At 38.8% G+C, this 22,614-nt stretch overlaps 1 protein-coding gene across 1 annotated transcript in view; it reads right to left on the bottom strand.

The window, feature by feature from the left end:
• grik4 (glutamate receptor, ionotropic, kainate 4) overlaps positions 1-22,614 on the bottom strand; it is a 216,195-nt gene that overhangs the window by 68,269 nt on the left and 125,312 nt on the right. The window contains exons 6-7 of the mRNA XM_072392488.1: positions 8,718-8,896; positions 5,213-5,266 (exon numbers count right to left, since the gene is read on the bottom strand). Coding sequence (XP_072248589.1) covers positions 5,213-5,266; positions 8,718-8,896 — 233 coding nt within the window. The remainder of the gene's footprint in view (positions 1-5,212; positions 5,267-8,717; positions 8,897-22,614) is intronic.

The following is a 22,614-nucleotide window of genomic DNA, read 5'->3' as shown; positions in this document are numbered from 1 at the left end:
AGAGTAATTATTGTTTACAATCCTTAACAAATTGTTTGGCAACATTCAGCATTCAGAACAGGAGTTTATTCAATTACCAGTTATAATAGAGTACACAGCCATCCATCATATTAACTAATCCAAATACATGCAGAATAAGTCTTTCATGTTTCTCTTCAGAAATCCAAACATTAAATGTTCATTTTTGTGAGTCGGAATGATTGATTATTACCAATTATGGCTTACATTTTTCTAAAATGACTTCAGAACGTTCAATGGATTCTATTCAATTGTACATTGTACATATTATCTAAACTATTTGAATCCTGTATTATGCACGCATATCACAGGAGATTTGTTTGTGTCTTTGGATGGAAACTCTGTTCTTCGTTACATCCTTTGGGTTTTTGGAGCAGAGACATTTCTATTAGTTTTTTTTTTTTATAATTTCATCTTTTTTTTTTTTAACCGTTTTTGTAATCAGAGGAACTTCTACTCTTTAGTGAGAACGACATGTGATCATAGCCCTGGCGGGATATATGGAAATACCTGCACTTCCCACATTTAGAGGACACCTCAGTCAATACTTTTAGACTTTCATTTCTTCAACTCCCCACCTAAATTTGATCTGAGAATGGGAACAAACATGATACGTTGAGCTCCTGGCTGAACTCTCTGAAAAAGGCTGGACGCTCAGTGTATCTCCATTAGCCAGTTTACTGCAGCTGTAACCTGAAATAACTAGCTTTTTTTTTTCTTCTGGTAAAGCATTTGACATTGTAAGCGTTTTTAATCATAGTTCCCGAACTCTCCAAAGGATCTTTGTACAAACTTGTGTAATGAGCGGCCACAATTCCACATACACTTACAGAAGTGGATCTTAAATCATCACTGACCCTAGTTTCTATTTTTCCTTAATTTATCACAAACTTGTAAAACCTCTGGGCAACTCTCACCTTTCCCATCGTGTAATTAGAACCACAGGTAACAGCTCTTGACAGCTGTTGAGATGGATTAAATGTACTTTTGATCACACTTTGCAGTAAATGTTCTCATACAACACAGTTTAAAGGTTAGAAGCTAATCTGAAACTCAAAACTGAGCTTTCAGTCCTACAAAAGTTTAATTAGGTGCCATCTGGCGGTGAAACCTCTGGCCCACACACACTTAAACTGGAGCAAAAAATGTTTTTTAAATCAATATCATTAGAAGATCTGAAAGCAAATTATAATGCATGAAATGCTGTGATTGTTTGAGAAAGGTTTTAATCATGAACAGAGAAGAAAGAGAGGAAAATAATTTTTCTAACACTGATAAATAAATCACTGAAAGATGTTCACAAAGTACGCCGACTGAAGTGTGAAGAAGTGTCCACAAACAGAATGATAAAACAAAAGATGATGAAAGCTTCCTACTGTACAAGAACAAGAAAACGTGATCTATTGTTCATCTGCATCAGTTCATCTGATGTATAATCTTAAAAGTGATTACTGCTCTGAATAACCAGTTGAAAAAGGTTGTCTTTATATAAAAAGTGTGCAGCTAATTTGTCAAACTGATATTAGTGCACACTATTCGTCGAGGTCTCCTCAGACTAACTGACTCTTGAGCCAAAAGCTTAGTGGAAGCAAAATGGATGATATTGGATGGTGATCTTTGTGTGTGAGTGAGTTTGCATATCTGTGTGCAAAAACCTTTTACAATAGCCCTTTTGTTGTATACTTTCTTCCCAATTGTCCCTTTAATGCATCTGATAGGCAACATTTGATTGTTTTAGATTGAAACTGAAGACTTTTTACAATAAACACCAACTATCTTGTCATGAATGACCTCATCTTTCACCGATGTTCTTGCATTGGATGTTGTTGTGTCCTGTATTGCTCCCTCTTCTTCCGCACGTGGGCATTGCAAATTGGCTGAGCCAATGAATGCAGTGGTGTACGGTACTAAGTGTTCTTCCCTTTGGGAAATAAATCAGAGGTTCCCATTCAGCTTTGGCCTTCAAGCTAAACCCTGCTCGAGAGGAACTAAGTTTAAGTTGAAATTTAAGAGGCCTACTTTTTATAAATTTCCCAAAATATATGCCTCCTTTCAAAAATGCCAGAGTTTTAGGTGATATAGCTGCCGTTTATCTAAGCTGAATACCTGCCGCATGAATGATAAATAAATTTCCAGGTGATGCAAGACTGCAGTCTTGGTGGGGTTTAGTAGGTACTCACTCATGGTTAAGGTAGTTAATCCACTTTGGGAAGGTTGTAGAAAGGTGGCTGCTATTCAATTGAACTACGTAAATGAAGTTATGCTATGTTTGGTGTTTGAGGAAATCCAATTTGTGGCCAGAATGTGTGCCAAAGTCTCGCGTAAACACCAGTCTGTGAAAATCAAACTTTGCATGTCCACCCAGCACTGTAACATACACACTGTTACTCTTCTTTGAGCAATGAGAACATCACCTTTGGCACTGAATGCGTTTAGTGTTTTAAGCTACTTGAACAAATGATCCATGTTTTTGTGATATTGGACAAGAAAAGGCTCATGAAATTGCAGTGTATTTTTATGAAAAGATGAAAAAGCAACCAAAGTATTCATTGTGCTGTTGCTGTTATCAGAGATGTACTATCAATGTGGTTAGAAAATGGGAGGAACAATAAACTGGGCTATGAAAGAACACAATGAAACAATGTCATATCATCTTATCTTATGTAAGAGCCAAAGCCATTTAAAACACAATATAAAGGATGAATCACTGATTGCAACAAGTCAGACGACAAAGGTGTTTTTTTCCCCCTACTTACTGCTTCAACATTATGTTACAGTCATGAGGACGCTATATGACCATTTGATGGTGTTAGCTAAACCCATAAAGACGCCTTCACTAGGCATCAGCTAGATGTAAAGAAAATATCATCAACAAAGAAAAAAAACGCGTGGTCATCATCTACCGTGAATCTGTGTGGCTTGTTCAGCCCTTCAGCAGAACAAAGTGAGTTTATTTAAATCTGGGAACAAAGGACAAACAAACAGGTTAAAGAAAAAGAGAAAAGAGAGCTATAACAACAGTAGTGACTGCTGTGTCAAGGACTGTGTAGGAAAACATGAAGATGGCAGCAGCCCACTCTTAATGAGTCATAAATTAGCTTGATATGAATCCTCTCTACAGCGCTATTAGAGCAAAGTGTTTTGAACCTCATTAATTTCCATTAGGGAGCAGCTATCTGCTAAGTTTACCGTAGCATCAAATTTTCTCCAAGCTGCCGGCATTACGATCTTACAATAACTCTAGCTTCCATGTGACAAAAAGACGGTGCCCATATTCGATCTCAGGTCCGTCGCTTTTCAACAAATATGCACAGACATTTTAGAGAGACTTTTAAAAGAGATCTTCAGCTTGTCTGTCCTCAGTCCTCATGTTTTCACATTAGAGTATATAAAACAGTTAGTAACACAACCTGCAGAGGAAACTATTTTATATATATATATATATATATATATATAGAGAGAGAGAGAGAGAGAGAGGTGATAAAGTATTTAAGAAATGACTGTTGAATATTTAAGTTATAAAGACTTACAGTAGCTGTTGCTCTGCTACTGCTTCAAAACCGTCTTCAAATAAAGAAGCATTTCCTTAAGCTGACTCTTTAGTTCTTTCTTCATTTGCGTCAGTCATCTTTTTAGAGAAAATTTTCAAAGCATGAAGCATATCGCACAATCACATTAAACCGACTGGACACTCTTCAGAGTGTAATTCAATGCAATGAACTCAATACCAAACACTTTGTGTGAAGAAGAAACGGAAGAAAAATCAATACATATTTCTGTAAAAAAATTAAGTTGCAAGACATTGATTAAAAAGCTAAATACAAACACCATGTAATGTAGTCTATAGTGAATAACTACAGAAGTCTTGTAGAACTTTGATTTGCACATAAATGTAACCAAAAACACAACAAGGGGAAAGCCGTTGCCCTATAAAAAGAACACTGCTCTATGGATGACAATGTTTTGTGGACAGATGAGACCAAAGCAGAACTTTTTTAGTTTAAATGAGAGATATGCTCAGAGCTCAGAGATAGAAAATCCCTGCATTCCAGCATCAGAACCTTATCCAAATTGTGAAACATGATGGTCGTAGTGTCATGGTCTGCGCTCGCTTTGCTGCATCTTTGCCAAGAGAGCTTGCAATCGTTGATGGAGAAATTAATTCTGAAGTATCAATTAAAAGAAATATGGCAGTCTTTGAGTCACTCTGTTTATTTATATTACAGTGTAACTGATTTACTTTATATGAACTGAAGTGAATTCTACACGACTGTCAGGACAGCCTGCTGTAATCTGAACCTCAATAGAAAGTGGGTCATACAGCAAGACGATGTCCCTCAGCACACAACTTAAGCACATTGTTCTGTCACAGAACTATTTATTAAGTAAAAACTTAATGTTTTCAAATGTCCGTGAAAGCAAACTGTTTGAAACAGATATGTAAAAAATCTTTTGGGTAAAGTTCGTCTAAACAGACCTAATCATGTTGCTGCTGCATGGGAGGGTCTCATCAGATATTGCGAGCCAATGATTGAATTTGTAATATTACATATATTTTATCTAAAAAACAGACTAGCTATAATATATTTGTTTCATCTGATGGACTGATGAACATTTTCAGAATTCACCTCTGGGACTTGAGTCAAAATCTGATGATTCTTGGAGCAAAATTTAAAAATGTTAAATGGCTTAAAAACTAACAAGCATCAAGTTTTATACATGACTTTTATATGCATTTAGCTTGCAGGTGAAAAATACAACCCGACCAAAAAGCCAGCGTCACCAACAACAAAAGAAGGATGTAAGGAAGGAAGGAAAAGAAAACTTTCTACATTCTACATCATTATCACATAAATGGCTGCTGAGATTGTACCAGCAGCGGTAATTGTAGTAACTATAATAATCATCATGTATTTGTTTGGTCCAGAGGTCCGCTTGAATGACTGGAACCACTACGGCTGCTACACTCCAATTTGCAGTCTAACAAAATGGAGGAGAAAATTGACCATAATATAACCATAATATAACAAATCTATGTAATAATTATTCCATTCAATCATTCATTCAAGTGAGGAGCGCCGATTAAAGTTTTCTATCGTAATACAGTACATGAGTGTGGCATTAGTGTGGTGATGTGCTCCTGTAGGTATGAAATTTGTGTTCTAATTGCCCACACCATCTTGAATTTCCTTACCAGAGAGGTGAAGATGTAAGTGTAGTAGACTGACAGCATTCCCAGCTCTGATGCCTATAGGGAAACAAGAGGGTAAAAAGGGGAAAGATAAAGATTTTAAGTAAGAGGTCAAAGTAACGCGAAGAGATGGGGTAGAACAAAACAGAAAGTACAGAGCAACGAAACGGTAGAAAAGTTGAGATGTCTCTGAGTCAGTTTAAGTCAAACTCCGCTCTGAGCCCACATATCAAATCCACATCTTGATAAAAGCAGATTCATTCTCATCTGATGAAGGCTCTTGATGGAGCAATTAATTTCTCAGGTCCATTGGTATGCTGCTCAACACTGTCATACAACTGATTAAATCAAAGTCAGTCAGAAGCAGTTGTAAAGGACAGGGTGAACTTTTCATTTCATTAAAGACATTATCACGAGAGAAATTCATTAGGTCATTGGCTCTTGTATTATAGAGCTGGATGCTGATACAATCACAAGTGCACAGCTCTAAATACACACACTCAGGATGGATTGAGGAAGCATTCAGATGTGATCACTAAGGCCACATTTGGAGGTAATGCAGAACACATTTATATACATTTGCTCAGCTTTAGGAGCAGAATCTGTTGAGAAAACATATTCTGGGACCTCACATGACTCCATGCAAGCAACAGAGTTAACATTCCAATGTTACCTTCTCATCTGCTGTTTGATACTGCTTTCTACATTTTGTAAAATCTAAATTATTGCTAATTTGAAATTATTCAAGAGCAATTTATGGGAACATATTGAAGAAACAATGTTTTGGGGTTCAACGTTTAGCTGTACTGGATTATAAGGACTCTTGTGAATGAAAAAAAAAAAAGGAAAAATAGTTTTTAGATCATTGATTAACCAGGATGCTATACAGGTGAGTTAGCTTAATATTGTAAAGTTTGTTGTCAGCGCTGACTATACCCACTGTGGTCACCATATCATAACAAACTTTAACTCAATCAAATCACAAGAATCTCAGCTTTCAAACTGAATGTTGTATGTACACCCACTGCAATCCTTGAAAAGTAGAAGTACTCTATATCTGTCACTCTATAACGTGTTAACAAAATGATGATACAGGTCTGATCTGGTCACTGTATTCATGATGTTATAGAAACATCAGTCGATATGCTAAGGACCAATTTGTTGCTCAGCTGACTGCCTGACTTTGGCTCTTTGTTTATTTGCAGGTAACTGAGTTGCAGTCATAAGTGGATACTGAGGATGCATGTAGGGTCAGTACATACTTGGTGTTGTGATCTGGTCACACAGGATGGATGCACACATTGTCTGATCAGGGTCAGGAAACATAGTTTTCTTCAGCATTCCTTAGGTCTTCATGTCCATAAATCAAACGTCATGTCACTTTTAAATATTAAAGCCTTTTTTTTTCAACACCTGGTTGCAATAATATGTCCATGATTAACAGCTTTTACACAAACATTATTCTATGGTTGTGAATCATTCAGAGAAAGAGGGTACAATGATAGATAGCTAGCTGTCATCTCTGAATGTATGTGAGCATCAGAGTATGCGACTCTCCTATGTATAGTCAGTGGTCAAGTGTTTTATAGTAGCATGAATAATAAACCACTGAGAAATGTGAAGGAGCTAATTATTATAGCAACACATCTGAACATATATTTCCTTACTGAAGCCAAAATGACGTCTCCAGATGACCTTATAAAGCTTCCTCCTCCTATACATTTGACATATTGTTACTTTACGACTACTATATGCTAAAGGGTGGGGGCATAAGGGGGCATAAGGCTGTAAACATTTTGTTGTTACACATAATACTGAAAATAGTGTTTCAAAACCTGTGCAACTGCACAAATTAGAGATAAAAAGTATACCATTAAGCACTTTGGATCCATATTTCATAGAGAGAGCATAATACAACCAAAGCAAGTAAAATGTAAAATCCTTTGAGCCTCCTTTCACTGCTCTCAAAGCAGGCTTCCCTGTCTTTCTCACTTTTGATCTCCTTGCTCAACCACAGCATTTGGTCAGAGTGCACTCGGTTTGCACTACTGGCTCACCATCTATCCCATTCTGGTTCTGTACAGCTGTGCACAACAGTGACAGCCTGACTGAATGAGATTACATTCACATTGCTAAACACTGCTGACCTAAAGCCCTCTGAATGCTAAAACCTCAGAGACTGAGACCTTTGTCTGAACAGGGTTTGATGTAAGATGTAAACAGGCAAATAAGGAGAAATGTTTAGTCAGACAAAGGACGATTATGTACCTTTAGACAGGCACTATTATTATCATATGAGACTGGCAAGTACTGTATGCAGACACAGCTTTGATACGTTTGGTAACTATGCACTGTTACTGCTAACTTTCCAATATCTCATGACTCTTATAAAATCTTAGAAAATGTATGTCTCTTAAAAAGATCTTATAAAGACAGCATATATAAAGAGGACTAAGCTTTACGTGATAGAATATGGATATTGAGACAACATGGTGAAATAAAGTGAAAATTGAGCAGAGGATGAAGAGAACACATAGAAACTCCATATTGAAGCTGAGGAGACAGATGGAGGAAGAAGGGTAGCAGAAAAACACAGAAGACGTCCCAGTGTGGACTCCTGCTGCTATGTGGCCCGGGATTGCCAGGGTTGCTACGGAGACTGGATGACCACTAAAGCAGCCTGAAAACGTAACTGCAAGTAAAAACTATTGACTAACATAGTGTATGTGGTTGAAACCACTGTGTTCAGTTATTGTTACCTTCGATCTGGCCATCTATCCATTGTCTTCAAGAAACTATAGTGACTGTTTTATTAACTAAGAGGTAAGGTGCTATCAAGGCTTCTTACAAACAAAAATGTTCACTCACAGGAGGCATCTGCTTTATGCTGAAGTCAAAGAGTTCAAGGTCTTAATATATTTCAGAGACATTAATTATGTGCTATTAGCAAGTCTTAGACAAGATACTGACAGAGTGCTCACTAATACTGGTCGAAAGCTGGGTGAATTGTACGGCTTTGTAAACTCCATTAACATTTTTATGTAAAAATGAACATTTAGAAAAGAAAATGTGTATTCATATAAGACAAAATGGATGTCTTGTCTTACTTCAGAGCTTGTTTTAAACATTTACATGCACAACATTAAAAAGCAGACAAATAGACTCTTTCATTTATACAACTTGATTTAATTACATCATCCACATGCAAAGATTTTGTGTAAAAGTTTTTTAATTTGGCTTCTATTTTCTATTTTGAACAATGTGACTAAATTATGCAACTCTGTCTTTTAAAAGCTGTGGTACAGCTCATGATTACTAATCACCCGCCTTGTGATTCAGGGTGACGTATGGATTTCTGTATATTAAAATACAGTTATTACTTGTTGAGTCATGCGTAAAATATAACTTTTATAGGTTAAAAAAAGAGGCCTTCCAGCTTCTTCTTCCAGAATTAAAAAAACAATTTAAATTTCCTTTCATAGAAACGTGGAATGAGAAGCATACTAACCCGCTCTAAGATGATATGTGACATGGTGGCATTGGCATCAACTATGATAGTGGCAGTCTTGTCATCTCGAATCTCTTTGAGGAGTGGGGTTGGGTCCTGGCTGTCATCAAGCATGCGCACAGACAGAGTCTCCTTGGAGATCAGGAACTGCCTGAGGAGCTGCTCCAGGTTCAACAAGCCTGCCGGTAACACACAGACACACGGAGAAAACACGTAAGAGAAATGGCCTCGTGATGAAATCAAGAAATGAAATCGAGTTAGAATTGAATGGAACCAAAAGGTAAAGCAAAGTCAAGGTTGTTATGGTTGTCTCCACTGTTTTCTTCTTCTTTTTCCCTTTCTTATATTTCAGCATTACATGGTTTCTTGTGTCATTCTTTCTGTTTGTCACAGGGCATGACTCTTCACTCAACACCTCCTTCAAACTGCACTGATTATATCTGCCAACTCACTGACACCTCATCATCTCATCATCTCATCCTGATTCACCAGTCACTGAACAGTAGCTGAACAGTCAGCACAGGTTTTACCTCTAGTTTGCTCTAGTTTTTTTTGCTTCTTCCTCATCTTGTTTTCCAGGTCTTTCCAGTGCTTCCAGGTTCATATTCATATTCATCATATTCATCCTGCCTTCTCTGACGAGCATCGTTCCATCAGCCACGCCAGCCCTCCTTGTTTAAGATCCTGCTCTGCAGCTTCTTTTTTTTTATACCACTTTGCATTATGATAGTATTCTGCCTTAAACTTTGTTGCACTTTCCATTGAGTTTCTAAATTTGGGTAAAATAGTGCATGAACTTAAGTCTTCTCAAAAATAGAAAAAGTGCACATTATTTGTTTTAATTATTTTTTTGTGAAGGAAAAATAAACATAACATAATTTAAAAGCTATTAAACAAAAAGGGATGTCTCAGCAGTTTCTTTTGTACTCTATCCCATGGTAATAGACCGTTTGGCTCCAGTTGGGTAAGAGGGAATTGCCCTAATTAAAGCATAGCTGACTTAATCAAAACACTCCCGGCAGCATTTTACAAGTCACTTTGCATCCATATATTAGCAGACCCTGAGAGGTTATGGGCTAATTTTCCACATAGGAATTTTAACTAATTCGTCAGGTGCGCTGTGTTAGAAGGAAAAAGAAAAAATTGTAAGAAGTATCTTCATTTTTAATTATTGTCTTGACCTTAAAAATTGGCATTAGCTGTCTATTTGACACTTTGGTGCCAATACAGATCACATGTGTTGTACATGTACACATGCTGTACAAGAGTTAAGTGGGTCACAAACACTCAAATGAGGCAAAGCAAAGCACATTTTAATAGTATTCTGATGTAAAATGTACTCCTGGCTTTGCACTGAGGCACACATGTGCACCATTAATAGAATTCTTATTATCAAAATGCACAATTAGTGATTCCGTCCATGAATGACCCATTTTCCCAGTATACCTGTTTAAACAGCTATTAAAAATGCGTGCTCACTGAAGCAGAAGCAAAAATTAGATTTGTAAATTAATATGAATGATTAGAAAAGTCCAACTCTGTTTGCTTCAAACCATAGTTCCATTTCACTAGGCTATCCAGCGACTTTATATTCATAAAATAATCTATCAATGACATCAGGTCACTTAAAAAATAGACCTTTTGCAGTAATGTGGCATTCAAGTGATCATTTATGAGGGATTTAGAAATATTCAAACTAAAAAAGAATTGGGGTGATGCAGTCATAAGGACCACATCAATATTTTCTCTGACTTCTTTGTAGAACAAAGACATTGTTAAAAATCTTCTATATAAGTGCAGTATTATGTGCTTCACTGAGACATGGCTGCAGGAGTCAGCAGGAATATGAGCTGACAGAGACATCAGGAGCAGTGTCAAAAGCAAACGTGGAGGTATTGCAGTCCTTGTTAACAACAGATGGTTTCATCCTGGACATGTCACTGTGAAGGAAAGGATCCGTAACTGGGACATTGATCTGCTAGCTGTGAGGTAACGTCCATATTATCTACTAAGGGAGTTCACCTGTGCTATTCTGGTAGTAGTTTATACATTACCTGCAGTCACTACTGACACACTCTGTGATGTCATGTCAGTTGTTGCTAGGCTGCAAGCACAGTGTCCCAATGTATTCTAACCGATTTCTTAAGATTTCAACCAAGTCTCCCTCTCAGGTACACTTCCAATCTTTTAAACCATTTGCCAACTGTTCCATCTGACAGAAACAAAAAGTTGGAATGATTCTATGCTAATGTAAAAGATGCATACAGGTGCTTTGCCCTCCACTAGGAAAATCAGTGTGGTTCTCCTCACCTCCAACTATACGTCCATTGTTAAGCAGCAACCTGTCACAGTACGAACTATAAAATGCATATAAGATTTTTGTCAGGAGGCTGAAGATGAACTGTGGGGCTGCTTTGAATCCACAGACTGGAATGCACTCTGTGAACCACATTGAGTTGATATCAGCACCACAACTGAGTGTGTGACAGATTACATTAACTTCTGTGTGGAGAGTATTTTTTCCACAAGGATAGTAAGGTGCTTATCCAATAACAATCCTGAAAAAGCTGCTGAACATGAAGAAGAAAGCCTTCAGGAAGGGAGACAGGGAGTTATTGAGGACTGTTCAAAAGCAGTTGAAAAAGAATACAACACTTTAGAGGTGTACAGAAAAAAGTCAAAGACAGAAAGCTCCAGCAAAATCATGTGAGACATGTGTCTCACATTATGGATGAAAAAGATTGCAGGCTTTAAGGTAAAGGGAGTCAGAACCAATGAACGTGTATTCTAACAGGTTCAGTTCGGATCAACACTCAGCATGCTCCTTCTCTGCCTCCAGAAACACAGACCTCACACATTAACTATACCCACATTCTCGCTGTCACATCTCCATAACGTCATCCTCTACCTCAGCCATGGGTTTTAACTCAGCCTTGTCAACATCTCCACCCACATCAGGACACACTGAAACCTCCTCTGCCTCTCCCTCCTGCCTATGTGTCTCCAGAAGTCAAGTGAAGAGGCAACAGGAGTGACTGAACCAGAACAAGGCTCTGGTTCCAGATCCTCAGTCATCCCCAGGGTCCTGAAGACCTGTGCAGAACAGCCATGTGGGATTCTACAACACCTCTTTAACCTTAGCCTGAGTCAGGAGAAAGTTCAATTGCTGTGGAAGACATCCTGCCTTTTTCCTGTACCTAAAACATCTCATGCATCTGCCCTCAGTGACTACAGGCCAGTTGCCCTAACATCCCATGTCATGAAGGTCTGAAGAGACTGTTATTTTCTCCCCTAAATAAGCAAGTGGACACCTTTCAGGACCCGCTACAGTTTGCTCATCTTCTGGTGTTGGAGATGCCATAATCTACCTGCTTCTACCACCATAGTAAAGAAAGATACAGTCTTTTTCTGTCAGCAGCAATAAATCTAATGAATATATAATGAAAACTTGTAATGATTGCTTAAAAAACAATTCCTTTAATAAATGTAGATCATTTAGTTGTCAATGTGACATTTTGTCTGACTGGCACAAAACAAAACCAGGGATAAGATTGGCTAAAATCAATCAATAACTACAAATTCTGCAAAGTTTTTGTATCTTTGTGTGTACAAAGTTGGGCTGTAAGAGACAAACTGGCAAGCTGGCATGAAAGCACTGCTGTCCTTGCCTTACCAATTTGGCAGTTTTCATCACATTCATGTAACATTTCCTGATAGTGATAAAAAAAAAAAAGAGTTGTACAGGAGGAGCACAACTTTGATGAAAATGATGTGCATTTGCACAGCTCTCACTTGCCACTTCCATTTAAGGTAATAGTAAAATGACACTCTAGACTTTGGCGTCAACAGATATGTAATGCGATTTAGTGCCAAGGCGACAGCAAAGCAACTTATCTGTCATAACGAGACCAATTCTGGTGAGGCAATTTAAAGTTATAAAGCTCACTCCTTCAGCTTCTCCATCACCCATTAACACAAGCTGCAGTACTGCCCCAGTCACCCACACCAGGTCTAAAAGCTTCTATAATTTTTGTCTCAGTGTCTGGCTGTCTTTCGGCCTGTCTATATGGCAGCAATTAGTGTTTGTGTGTTTGACTTTATGTACCTAGCCAGCTCCGTTTGAGCATTCTTAAGACATCAGTTCTGGCTGCTGCTGGCTTGCCTGACTGTGTCTCTAACCTGTCAGTTCAGCTTCCTCTGCTGTAGAACGCAGAATCACTATGATGGGCTTGAAATAGCCTTTGCTACAGTGCCCTCCTGGATTGCCTTCTGCATGTATGCGTATTGCTAATATCTTTTTCACATTGAGTTTGTGACATTATGCATTATATCTGTGCCAGATAGTGCTGTCTAAGAAGCATGCACATACACATGGAACACATAGACTAAACCCCATGTTCTCTTTACTGTTCAAGCTGCAAAGGAATCAAAGGGAAAGTGGCAGAATCTTTCTGTTTTTTCAACTTGGGTACTTTGCAGCAACTAGAAGTTCTTCATTCTTTGCCCCGGTGAACCAATTTCACTCAAATGATAAATAAAAAATCGTTGCTACCTTAACATGGTGGTAGGGTTGAACCTGATGTCTCCCACGGCAACTCATAGACTCCCAACTGAGTGCCTTTGGCTTAAAGTTCTCCGTGGATGACAGGGTTAGCTCCCTGTGGCTGCAAGTTGCTCTGACTTTGGTTTGTGTCGATGCGCCTTCGTGGGGGATATCATCAAGTGTTATAAGGAGCACTTTGAGGATCTCCCCAATTCAGCCACAATTTCCTCCATTAAAGAGATAGAGTCTGAAGACTCAGGGAAGAGGTGCTCATCACCTCTGCAGTGGGTGCTGAGGTTGTTAAAAAGCTTCCTGGTGGTAGGGCGCCAGGGGTGGAAGAGATTTGGCTCAAGATGCTGTAAGCTCTGGATATTGTGCGGCTCACCTATTTAATGCTATTTGGAGGTCAGGGTGTCTGTGGAGTGATAGACCGGGATGGTGCTTTATCCCTCTATCAGGGTTCAAACTGAGCAAAATTCCCAGGAGTTTACACAAGGTTGTTCAAAAGGAGATTCTGGCTGATTTTTAAATTCAGGAGTAGGCCATTCAGTCTACTTGTGTTTTGTGGGCTGCAAGAGCTGTGTCTGTACTCTCTGCACAAAGTTGAGCTTGTTTACAGGTGTGTTGGACTCCACCAGGGTTGCATCTCTCTTTTTTGTGGATGATGTGGTTCTGTTGGCCTCTTCAAGCCATGACCTCAAGCTTACACTGGAGCAGTTTGCAGTTGAGTTTGAAGCAGCCATGATAAAAGCCCTCCAAATCTGACTCCCTTTGTGTGGCGTGTCCAGCTGGGAGGAGACCCCGGAAGACCGAAAACTCGCTGCAGGCATTATACATCCCCTCTGGCCTGGAAGAAATTCAAGTCACTGGGGAGAACAGATGTCTTGGTGTCTCTTCGGAACCTGTTACCTCTGAGACCCGACTTCAAATAAGTAAATATAAAATATATGTATGTATATATGGATGGTTTAGAAATTAAGTTTTTTTAACTTCAAAAATCTAAAAAAAGTCAAACTTCCAGACATTGAGTGATTAACCCTCAAAATATGGTATATATAAAATATCCTACTGTCTTGATCTCTTTCCACCCATACTCTTGAAGAAATCCTGCAGCTAGTTTCTGGTTTTACTTGATTAAATCAATCCCCCTGTAACATCTGGTGTTGTCCCTCAGTTTCATGCTGCAATAGTCCAACAACTTATACAATAAAAATGAAAATCCATTAGATCCTGCTATCGACAATAGCATTTTCAAATATCCAAATGTATTTTCTGGCCAAGATTCAAAGGCAGAACAGTTTGGGTTTTAGATGGAAAATGCTCTTAGTTTGAATATGACAAATGTGGCAATTCAGCTGTTTTAATTTTCCTGTATCATACTGGTGCAGTTGATACTTTTGATCATTCAATTCTACTTCAACTTCTTATTAAACTGGGTGGCATCTGCCACTGTGTTGGGCTGGTTTTACTCATATCTCCATTACTCCCTCCTTTTCTGTCCTCCTACCAATTAACTGCTCTTAAAGAATATGTAAATGAGGCCAGATGTGGCTGGCAAATAATTTTCTCCAGCTGACCACTGACAAATCAGTCATTTCATAAGCACATATACCACACTTGGTCATGTTTCATCACAGCTCGGTTCATTCTCCACCTGCAGTTCAAACACTCATGGTCACTTTGTATAATGATTTCAAGTTAAGTTGGCATGTTAAAATAATTGTCCAGTCTTATTCATCCAGCAACATTACATTTCTAAGATCCCATCTGTTCTGTCTCCTCAAACCCGAGACACTGTCATTCATATCTCTTTTACCAATTATGTTGTCTAGACTGGTGTAATTACCTCCCCTTATGCTTAAACACATATAACCACTAGACTTCAATGTTGCCTCCAGGCTCCTACTAATTTGTTTATTAATTTTAAGGCATAGATGGATTTCTCCGGTTGGTTCCTCATTGAAAACCATTACGCAACTGGGCAGCTGTGTTGTGATGGCGTCATTGCTCTGGAATGACCAACCAAAGAAGATACGGCAAGCCAGATCTTGTGTGTGCAGGTACTGAATTGATTCCTGGTGGTGTATGTTTAAATAAATCATTCAAACATGTATGTTTAAATGAATTAAACTTGGAGTTTTTTGGCCAGTTCACTACTTAGTCCCAACTTTCTGGCACACAGTGAGGTGGCTGTAGCTTGTCTGACAATCCGAGCCTTGCTAGTTCAATCCCCAGCATCCCCACATTCTGAAGTGACCTTGAGCAAGACAGTGAACACCACTTTTCCTCTGATGCTTTCATTGGTACGCGTGTGTGTTTACAATGGAGAAAAAGTTTGTTTAGACTAAAAAGACTGTTTAGACTAAGAATATCGCTGCATTTGCCTTTTGTCCTCCCCATACAAACAGCCTATTACTTTTGACATTCTGTCCTTGTCTGTAGCAAGTACCTGTCCCTTGCATTAGTGAACATTATATTTGTGTGACAGGAAGTGACTCTCAAATATGTGAAACCTGTTTCATGTGTACAAATGGATCCATAAAGGTGTATATCTCCCTTTACAAGCATTTCAAACAGACAAAAACAAACAGTAGGGAAGTCACGTATGTAACATAAATCCACAAACTAGCTGGAAGACAGAAATGTGCAACACCTGCATCACACATATGGGTGGATCAGTAAATGTCAAAATGTTCACAGAGCAAGATATACCTGTTTACAAATCTTTGGTAGTTTTGCACAACTGATTCTACTACAACAAATAGAATAATACATATTCTATAGTGAAATATTTGTGGATCATTAAACACATTTGTGAATGGTTTTGTGTGGGTTACAGCTAGCAAAGTCCAACAAAAACTCCCATACACAAGTACAGAAGAACTCAGTGTTTAAACGAGTCCAAACTTCCGCATTCACATGGATGACACCAGGTCCTGACTCTCACTCAGGCACACAGATAAAGGTGAAGGCTTGCATTCAGCTGAGCCAGCCACTCATTTACCTTTCACATACAGTCACCAACAGGATTCCTGCACACAGACAGACACACTTAGCACCCCACATGCAAAATACTGCTTGCATCAATGGTGCAAAAACCTTAACCTGTGAATCTAACACAGTAGCTGCATATGAATTCCTTGACAGGTGCTGGTGGAGGATATGTAATGAAACCTTTGGTCACAGATGAAGCGTTAACAATACCCAAAAGCCATTTTGACAGCTGTACATTATGATAACTTATGCAGCCTTGAGCAGTTAAGTGAGACCTATTTTTGTGTGTTTGCTACCATTATAGCTATCACTTCAAAGTGCTGAAGACAAGGTAAAAGCCCTGGATGTATCTGTGAGTAAGGTCCAGTTTTCATGAACCCAAATAACCATAAAAGTGGAACCATTAATGTGACATATACCTGTGACAACTGATGAAAAACTGCTGCTGATCACTCCTGATCTATTTGTAATTGGGAATCATGCTTGCTATTCCTACAACACTCCTCAGATGACTTGTTGGCATTTCATGACAGTTTATATGTGAAGTCTATCAAACAGTTTTCTTTTTTTTACAATGAAAACAAGACTGAAGTTAATGAAAAAATGTATAAACAGATTTATTTTTGGTATCTGCTCTTTTGACGATAATGAAGTGACCTATGAGGTCAAGTTCTGTAATAACACTTGCAGAGGCTGAACTTATTTGCAAATTACAATATGAATAGAGAAAAAGCAGCAACAAAAATAGACAATGTATGTGACCTACGCCATTGCAGGCCATTATACTTGCATGAGGATGTGTCCACATCAGTTTACACTTGCTAGGAGTCAAATACATGTTGAGCATCAGTCACTATAGAAATACAGAACATATAGAAAACAGAACATCATTGTCTGTGAACACAGTTCAAAGTGCCATCCATTAATGCAAGTTAAAGCTCTATGCCTTTTTCTCTGGATCAAAGCTTGTTTAAAAGGGACCGACGCAAAGTGGGAGACTGTTCTATGATCAGACAGATCCAGATATAAAAGGTTTTGGGAAATAATGAACATTGTATCCTCCGAACTTAAGAGGGGGCGGACCATCCGGCTTTTTAGGTCCAAAAGCCTGCATCTCTGATGGTATGGGGATGCATTAGTGCATATGGAACTGGCAACTTGCCCATCTAGAACATCTAGAACACCAACGGAAAACATTGGGACCATGGCGAAACATAAACTGCAACAAAGACGACACAGTGCTGTCGAGCAGCTGGAATCATATATAGGTACTCTTGTTTGTCTCTATGTAGCCGTATGATGAACTGTCCAGGGTGTACACCGCCCAATGACAGCTGGAATCGGCACCAGCCCCCTGCGACCCTAAATTGGATAAAGTGGGTATAGAAAATGAATGGATGGATGTTTTCAATTCACATTTTGTTCAACAGTTCAACTTTTTTTGAACTGGGTTTGGGAGAAAGCTCTTCACGCAAGCTGTGATGGATGACTATAATTGTCTATCAATGTGGAGGCTATCGAGAGATGAACAGCAGCAGAAGTATTTTAAATTCGTGCAACAAATAAAAGACAAAGATAAATCCCAGTCACTCTTTCCAGCCGAGCAATCTTTAACATTTTCTCTATGTGATGTGAAAATAGTGAAAAGTTACTCTGCATCTGTGAGAGATCGCTGCTGCACTCAACACCCTCTGACTGTAGTTGCAGCCAAACAAGACAAGACAAATAATTACAAAATACACAGCAAATTGCTCCTTACATCTACAATAGATGAAGATTGGGCTAAATCATGGTAACCATGGTCACTGTAGCCCACACAAAACAAACAAAAAAAGCATGACATCACGGCATTTAATCTAAGTAAAAAAACCTAGAACGAATAGTCATTTCAGATTCTTCTATAGAAATGTGGCCCCAGATGCAGAGGGTTGTGAAAGCTGAATACTTAACCGTCCCTACACACTTTTCACCAAGGTTAATGGCTGATGCTTCTTCGTATGCGAGCTACGTTCCTGGAGAGGGTCATCAAAAGCTTTGTTTTTTTTTAGTAAAATGTCTAGTTCAGGTACAGCTCAGACTGCTGTGCAAATGGGAAGTGATTTCACTATGATGTAAGAGAATGGAAAAAACAAGCAACAGCACCACAAGCAGTGTCACAAAAAACAGTGTTTCTTGCCTAATACTTCAATACTACAACTAATGAAACTAGTGATGCTGGTATCCCAAACACAAGTGTTACTCTTGTAGCTAAAATATTGATAAAACAACTATGACTGCTCTTGTTGCAGAACCTGCATTATTGCCACCAAGTGGACCTGCTAGACCGGAGTGTGGGATAACAGATTATCCAGCCAAAGGAGAGGAGACATCAGTCACTGCTCCTGCCTCAAAAGACTAAAAAGTCAACCTGACAAGTGAGCGGGCCTTGATCAGTTGAGAGTGATCACACAGAGCTACAGTACAGTGTCGTGTATTTGTATGAAATATACACATCAGTTTTGTTTTTTTTAACCAGTGTGGCTTCTGAAACCGTGGAAGCAGTTGTGACATTTTTATTTCAGTAGCATTAAAAGTCAAAATGTAAAAAATCTAAAGAAAAAAAAAACTCAATAGATTTTAAACGGGGTGTAGTCTAAAGCTACAACTTCAAAAGCTCGGTCTATGACTTACCACTCTCACAAATCTTCTTAAGAAAAAATAAAAGTGACACAAATGAACAAAAATAGAAGCACTTCCATAAAAAAAAAAAAAAAACCCGGAGCAATATGAACCAATGGCTAAAATAACCTTCATGTCTTCCTTCCATGCTCGTGCCTCTCTCCGATCATAAATTGTAAAAGACTAACCTTGGTCGAGTCAACACCTTCCTAAAATGGAAAAAAGGCAAACACAGCAGTGTCCTAGTCAACTTTATTTTGGAAGAATATCCTTTATCAGGAGATTTTGTCTATTTTTTAAATCGTATTTCAGTTATTGATTTGAATTTATCGATTTAAACCTGGAAGGTCAAAGTCAGCGGGTTAACATTTCCAAACTACATAAATGATAAAACAATGTTTTTTTAAAGGTCATAACTTATGCAGCTGACTAAATCTTTCTAATAAGACAAAAAATAACAATAACAAGCAAGAATTTGACTTCAAATACCACATATTTACAAAATCCTACTATGAATTAGCACCATCATCACCAGAAATAGATGTTTCTGGTTTTTATATTTCAAGCCATGACATAATTACTATAACTACAAGCTACATTTTGATCAAAAGTACAAAAGTGACTTTTCCCAAGGAACCAAAAATAATTCTTCAAACTGCATCATTCACTATTTCCACTGATGACTAAAGTATCTGAAAGTTTGGGCAAGTTATTGTACTGACTTTCAGAGGATTGTCTGTCTGAAGCGCTGATCTGAGCTGCACCACTCAGAATCAGAATCAGAATACTTTACTGATCCCCAGAGGGAAATTCTTTCGTTCCAGCTGCAGCCGTTTAAAGAGCATGAAAAAGGAATAGAACATAACAATAAAACAATAAATCTAACTAAGCATACGAAAAGAGAAATATATATATAGCAAATATTGTGAATTTAAGTAAGAGTATCCACAGATAATTTAAAAAAAAACATGATTTACAAAGAATTGCATATATCCACATCCAGACACAGCTATAAAACTACAGTGAAAAGACGGAAGTGATTTTCAGTTGTAGTTACACAAGTTGGCAATGTTGAACCTTCCAGCAGGGTTGTGGTGATGTATGTTTGTTTGTGCTCCAACAAATCATATCTAAAAGGAAAGGTTCTGCAAGTATATGAGGCCTAAGTTTTGTTGATCTTAGTAAACCAATAACTGCACTGCAGCTCCAGCTACGTTTCAGAACTTGTTGGATTTTTATTGCTCACCTACTGCTGCACCGATAACCTCACTCGATAAAGTGCAACGCTGAAACGCAGTGCCTGTGAGTCCGAGAACAGCATGCATGTGAATCTGTGCACTTTACAGTGTACATATACGTGTATTTTTCTGGGTAAATACTTTTTCAAACCCATAAATATAGAAAAACACAATATTTTGGGCCTCCTAGAAGACCCCAAGCCACATAGAGAGTAATCTTGGCAAAAGTTATAGAACTGCAGCTGCTGCTGAACTTACTGCCATCAATACTGTGGAGAAGCGGGGTGGGGGGTAGGGGAGGGGCGCTGTTTCGTAAGATTAATGTCCATCCTGGTGTGCACCATGCCTTTGGGCACTCCTCCACCTTCCCTCCTGACTCCTCAACCATTGCTAGAAAATATTCATGAATTGGCCACGCTTTATTAGGCTGTCACTGGCTTGGGTGATTAATGAGGCAGGCACATGTGGATGAGCCACTGACAGACAGCAGGCTGCCAACCGACCAACTGACCACGAAAGCTGACAAAGAAGGTGGGGCTGCTGTATTAGGAGCCAAAGTAAAATGAGTTTCAGCTGATGCTATTGTTGAACACAGGCCTCAACTCACACAAGCTCCAGATGCAAATACACACACACGGACATCCAGGCATTCTGCCATTTGCTGCTTTTTTATTGAATGAACGCAGGTCAAATGAGAGCGCGGAATCAATACTGTTGTGTTATTTCCTGGAACGCCTCCTGCTTGTTGCTAATGTATCATTCCAGCATGGGTACATTCTCCCATTTCCTGACTCCTGATGGTCTTTTCTATCTACCCCTCATGTGCCCTCATTTTACTCTTCATTTAATTTTCTTGAAAGTCTGCTCCTAACCTAATTACTGACACAGAACAGGAACCTCCTGACCAACCTTTACACTCACACATAGCCAGAGAGAATAAGAAGTATGATGTTAAAATATGTCTTATCTCTCCAAACTCATCAATATGAAAGTCAGAAGTTCACATTTTATCACAGTTCTTGACAGATGTTTATTGACTAGCTCTCTGGAGAATAAATCTCAAAGAAAGAGGATCTGTGCCTTGAATTGTAATGTGTCTGGAAGCTCTAGAAGGAAAATAAACTTCTAATAATATAACAACTAATAATATCTTACTTCTGATGTAGTGAGGAATTTAGGTGTGAGGGGTGGTGGGGGTTGCCTACAGTTACATAAACAGGAACACCTTTTGGCAAGTTGAATTAGTTCTTCCCAGCAACATTTTGTAATTTCTGTATAATCAGATCCCATCTGGAGAAAACTGAATAAAAGAAGGGAAAATTGTTTCAAAATAAGCTAGTGATCATTTGAAAATGTTTAGAGGCATCTAAATGCTGCTCATTACTTCTGCTGTGAAGGAATTATAGCACCCAAACATACTTTTCTGTTCTTGAAATGCAAACTACAGTGTCTACATGCCGGTGTCAGTAGCTGCTAATATCATCAGAAATGGTAGTGGGGAATGTTTGTGTCTCTGTGTGTGTGTATCTCTCCACCCCTCGACACAGCCTGGTCTCAGGAGAGGTGTTTCATCTGGGCTGAGGGCAGGGCCACTGTGTTTAAACCAAGAGATCTCATACATTTCAATACGATCTCAGGAAAGTGTGTCAACTTGTGAAATAAATAATATGCTAGCTTTAAGTAAGGCTCACTTCATGTTACGCAAGTTATGCAATATTTTTTGCTGGCCGTAGACAAACCCACTCTTGATGCATGGTTAGTCGGTCGCAGTGTACAACATCGCTGGAAGATGTCCCGAAATCCAACACACTGCTTCTTTAAAGGGCGAATGGTAAAGGGTTTTCATGAAAAGAGACTACAAAGTAAAGACCAGGAGACAATGAGAGAGGAAGTTGAAAGACGTAAGAACTGAGAATTGAGATAGGCAGGGTGGGCGACTCTGAGTGCCACTACGCCGTCTGACACACAGCTCAGATGTATTTCCTTTCTTCAGCCCTCTGCTGATTAGAAAAAGGGTTAGCTGGTGCCACTGGGTCACAGTGCCTTTGTCTAGGGAGTTGTAATTACTGCGTACTGGACTTCAATGGGGTGGGAACAAGCCATGATTTAATCTTCCTCTGTGTTTACGAAAATAACTTCCCTTGAGGAGATTGCACTCTTTTTAAGGTCATTCAGTTAAGTATCTTTAGAATCTAACGAGCGCCTTTGACAAGAAGGCGGTCAGATCACTGGGGGGGTTACAGCTGCGTCTCCTATTGTACTTCTCTTTAGTTCATTTAAAAAATAATTCATTAGCAGTGTTTCGTAAGTGACTTACAGACTTACTGAAAGTGAAGGTTTACATGACACGGCTAAACGTGCTATATAATTTCAAGACTGACAGTGACGCTAAAACAGGGAAAAGATTTTGCCTTTTTTATTGGAGGTGGGCGTGTTGCTGTGAGGGACTTGTAGCTGTGGAGAT

The sequence above is a fragment of the Leuresthes tenuis genome, unplaced genomic scaffold, assembly GCF_036924035.1.
Source record: "Leuresthes tenuis unplaced genomic scaffold, fLeuTen1.0.hap1 SCAF_9, whole genome shotgun sequence".
In the NCBI taxonomy this organism is placed as follows: Eukaryota; Metazoa; Chordata; class Actinopteri; order Atheriniformes; family Atherinopsidae; genus Leuresthes; species Leuresthes tenuis.
Note: the sequence above shows the minus strand (reverse complement) of the source record. Positions and strands in the feature narration are given on the sequence as shown.